Source organism: Choristoneura fumiferana, chromosome 28 (assembly GCF_025370935.1).
Source record: "Choristoneura fumiferana chromosome 28, NRCan_CFum_1, whole genome shotgun sequence".
NCBI classification, from domain to species: Eukaryota; Metazoa; Arthropoda; class Insecta; order Lepidoptera; family Tortricidae; genus Choristoneura; species Choristoneura fumiferana.
In genome coordinates, this window is record NC_133499.1 from 6918404 (window position 1) to 6923092 (window position 4689).

Below are 4689 nucleotides of genomic sequence, written 5' to 3' on the forward strand. Positions count from 1 at the left end.
AGATCGAATTTTGCACGTCATGTTTTGTCCTCTTCCAGTGGTCGGATTGGGGTACGTATTGTAATTACATGAAGTTTGAAATTACGAGTAAATAGTAAACAAAATACGTAATAGTAATTTTTTATATACTATAAACTAATGTTAATCCCGCCGTCTGTATGCTTAGATCTCTTAAACTAAGCGACGGATTGAACCCAAATTTTGCACCTACGAATTTGTATTAAAAAAAAAGTTTTCCCGTAGAACTAGGTTAGGTTAGGTTTGTTTTATAATAATTCTGAACAATTAATGGATTCAGAGAAAAAATAATTATGACAAACAATACCTTCAACAATTAATAGAACCGAAAAAAAATTTTTTTTTCTGTCAATCCGACCACTAGAAGTAGGTTAAATTTGGCTACACATAGATACCGGGACAGGTGAAACTATAGATAGTGCCACTAGAGTTGAAGTGAATGATTTCACACATAGATACAAAAGAACTGATTGCACAAAAGGAGAATGAATGAAATAAATGAGTTAATGTCAAAATCCGGCTGTCATTACACGACATGTTCTTGTGTGTGTGACCTCAACTCTGGTGGCACTACCTATAAATAATAGCCTGTGATATTGGTTTAACTAGAGATCTTTCTTCCAGGAGCGACGACCCCCGCTGCATCAGTACATGGCTCTGATGATGAAGATGAAGTAGACGAGGAGAAGGAATTGGCAGAGTTAAGGATTAAGGACAATTAGAGACAAACAACGCAATGATGGGTTTACGTTGAAACCCCTAACATTTTACACACTAGGTTCATTCATATAAAATATCGGAAGTCTGATTTAACCAAGTCCTAATTATCAAGTTGACCAGTTGACACACTTTTTTTTTGAGTTGTCAAAACGATAATCTCCCATAAATTCTGTATGGCAATAGCGAGATGTGTCGTCACCTGTTTGCTAACTCAAACGATTATCTATTTAATTATTTCAAACTACTAAATGTAAAATTTTAGTGAATTGGAAATCAGGCAGTTGACACCAAAGTTGTCATGTTTTTTATTAGCCTAATAATTTTGTATGGGAATAAAGCTCTGATGTCACTTATTCATCAACTCAATTATTACTCTTAATTGAAAATTACTCTGATTTTCGGGGCAGAAAAAGTGTTTCACAATTGGACAACTGCCTATTTTTTTTTTATTGAAATTTGACAAATATATCTAGAGCCGATGAAAGTGTAGTAAAAAAAGACCGTCAGCAAAAGTATGGAAGTGCATTTGATTATTTTCATTCAACGAATAAGTACTTGATAGAAAATACGAAATTTTAAATGTTTAATGTTCATAACGTATCCATTCCAAGGATGCTATAACAAATATATATATTAAAAAGACGTTATTTGATGATAATAATATATTTTTAAACACTGATGTATGTTAGTTAAGCCTGCCTTTATGTAGTTTCCGTTACATAGCTTTAGTGTGCCTTATGTGTCCTATATACCTTTAAATAATAATTATGTAGGTATCTATGTGTATTTTGCGACATTGCGGATTGCGGGCAACCGGTAATGGTGACCGGTGACATGAAGGTGGCAAATGAGGGCTATCGCGTATGAATTCGCCGCTAGAGGCGCTAGTGTAGCGAGAGGTCTCCGAGAGGTGAGCTACGCGGGTTTATTTATAATTAGAATAATTTTGGGATTATTTTGCATTACCTAAAATGAATTATAGCAAATATGCGTTAGGGGGCAATGAATGTGTGTGTTTTGAGACAGTTTTGTCTTTCGGAAACCATTTTTCCGAACAAAACGGGACTACGCAACACTGTGGCATGCTCGATATTGTTATGGTAAGGTTTTAAAGTATTAGATATGATTTAAATGTAAATTTTGTTATCACGCTCGTAAGAACAAACTAACAACTATACTTCAGGCAGGATCTTTGTCTACATAGGCGCCAGCTGGTGAGCGCGAAAACGGTAGCCCTCACTGTCGTTCATTGTGGCGTTATATTGGGGAGCCTTTGTACAACAGTGGACGTTTTTAAACTGAAGATGGATGGTTATTTTAATAGAATATTTTTTTCTCAGTGTCGTCGTCAGTAACCGTTTTTTGATAAACCTGTGGTGACAGTTATTCGAATTGATGAAGATTTTGGTGGCACTCGCATAAAATTTTTACAATATAAATCTTCAACTTTGGATGTAAACAGAAAAAGCTTAAAAAAACAATTTATATTTTGGACTTTTGTCAAGCCCTAACTTTTAATATGTGATTATAGAAAATTATTTTTTTATTCGGTAGAAGGGTTTTTTAATGTTACATTGGATTTTTTGAAAGTTGTTAAAAATATATTTTTATATTTAGTTAAGCGAAATTAATTTATGTATTTCCTTATACTTTAGGTGTAACTCTTGTGGATACAATTTATTTAGTATTTTGAATAGGTAGCATGGATTCAAGAACGAACTAAATTTTTACTTAAAAATATTTACATAAATATTGACAATTAATCCGGTTTGCAAGTCTAAAATGAATGTTTTTTTGCTGGAATTGTATCTTGTAATTATCATAATTGTATCTTGTAGTGTCTATTAACTTATTTTACCAAAAAAGGTACAGTTTTTTAATTTTTTAATTTATTTTATCATGGAAAATGTATGACGCAGTGTTGCCAATGAATTTTTTGCTAGTAAATTTTTTCTTTGTGTCTTCTTTCATCTCAATTAAAATAGGTTTTAGAGCGAGACGGCTATATGCTTTTTTGGAGTAAGTCTTCCTCTATCAGAACTTTAGTTCGTTCTTTGAATATACTTTGACAACTTGTTTTCATGATACTTTGGTTGTTTTTGTTATCACCAAATTTCGATAAAGTAAAGTTTGTTTGCTTGTGTGTCTGTTAACGAAGTTTACTTGTTATTATTCCATACTAATACTAATATTATAAATGCGAAAGTGTGTGTTTGTATGTTTGTCCGTCTTTAACGTCGACACGGGGCTACGGATCGACGTGATTTTTGACATAGAGATAGTTTATGGGCCAGAGAGTGACATAGGCTACTTTTTATCCCGGAAAAATGCACAGTTCCCGTGGGAACAGCGCGCGATAACCGAATCCCACGCGGGCGAAGCCGCGGGCAAAAGCTAGTATTGATATATTTCTATAATTTCAGACACCAAAACATCAAAGGTATCAGCAAAGCGAGTTGTCATTTATAGTATAATATAAATTAGCCTTCATTACTGCCATTTTAGGTTTTTAATGTCATTGTTATTTTATTTTTTTAGTCAAAATTTTATTATAAATCACTGATTTTTTAATTGTTATATGGTTACACTATGAGATAGGAAAAAAAAGGTTATCGCCTCGTCGCTCGATGAAACGAAGTGCTTATAGCTATCACAGAACGTAGCGATCCCATTAAGTATAGTATCACTTCGTGTAAAAAGCAGCTGGTCTAAGTACCAAGTGGTCTAAGAATCAACTGGCCTGAGTAGCAAGTGGTCCAAGAAGCAACTAGTCTAAGTAGCAAGTGGTTTAACCTGTTTGTGTCGGAATCTTGGAAAAATATAGGTCAGGTTAGGTTAGAGTTGCGTCATAACGCGAAGCCTGAGTGACTGAGTCAAATAATTTTAGACCACTTGCTACTTAGCCCAGTTACTACTTAGACTAGTTGCTACTTAGACCAGAGGCCGTATTGCCTAACGTTTCTGACGCTCGCGATCGCAATCAAATGACAGTTTATGTATACGGCCTCTGTTGCTACTTAGACCAGTTGCTTCTTAGACCAGTTGCTACTTCGACCAATTGCTAATTTGCTACTTGGAGCAGCTGCTTTTTAGAAGAAATTATATTAACCAATTCTATGTCTCTTTGGCAGCTGTCAGTCGAAAGTACTCTAGTCTAAGTATCGTACACACACTGAAGCTACCGAACTATAGCTAACCGATAGTGCTTTTATCGACATTTAAGGAATCATCGATGGTATCGATAAAGTTACACCTTCAAGAATTTAATCCAAGGCGGGTTTCTTGACAAGCAAAATATCGTTAGATGGCGTTAATATCGCGAAGTCCGTTGGCCGTTACGGTCTTGCGATTGGCTCATGTAGTTATCCAATCAATCACAAACGTGACGCAGATGTGAAAGTTATAATTTATATGTTTTTTTGAATTGTCATAACTTAACTCGCCTATAAAGTTGTTATACCAATAACCAGTTGTGACATTACTTATTTGTCAACTCAGTTGATCAACTATTTATTTTTTATCTAATTTTACATTTAATCGAAAAATTATCCGAGTTTCAGGGCTAAAGTAGTGCTTTCTAATTGGTCGACGTTGTCATCGACACTATTATTTTTAATAATAATATGTATGAGGTTACATTTTTGAGCATAGAATGATTAGTTATGGTTTTTTGAGTTTAATATTCTTCGCATGAAGGTTTAAAATCGAATGTTTTTTTATTAAATACTTGAGACCTTTTCATCTGGACTCGTTAAGCCATTATATCTAGTTCAAGTTTAAAGGTCGTCGAACTTTAAGCTGTTAAATGATTATTCATAATTAATAATAAGTAATTTAGTTTAATTACCTATATTGTTCATTAAATCGTGCCATATCGAGATCGTGGTTTTAATAAAAACAGTTTTTAATTTTATTATAATTTGTTTTATTGTTAGATATAAGTCAGGATAA

At 33.7% G+C, this 4689-nt stretch overlaps 1 protein-coding gene across 3 annotated transcripts in view; it reads left to right on the plus strand.

Moving 5' to 3' along the window:
- The window catches only part of Glys (glycogen [starch] synthase), a 43983-nt gene extending 39332 nt beyond the window's left edge, over positions 1-4651 (plus strand). For all 3 annotated transcript variants that reach the window (XM_074109380.1, XM_074109379.1, XM_074109381.1), the window contains one exon: positions 643-4651. In XM_074109380.1, coding sequence (XP_073965481.1) covers positions 643-740 — 98 coding nt within the window. In that variant the 3' untranslated portion in view covers positions 741-4651. The remainder of the gene's footprint in view (positions 1-642) is intronic.
- Positions 4652-4689: the final 38 nt, after the last annotated feature.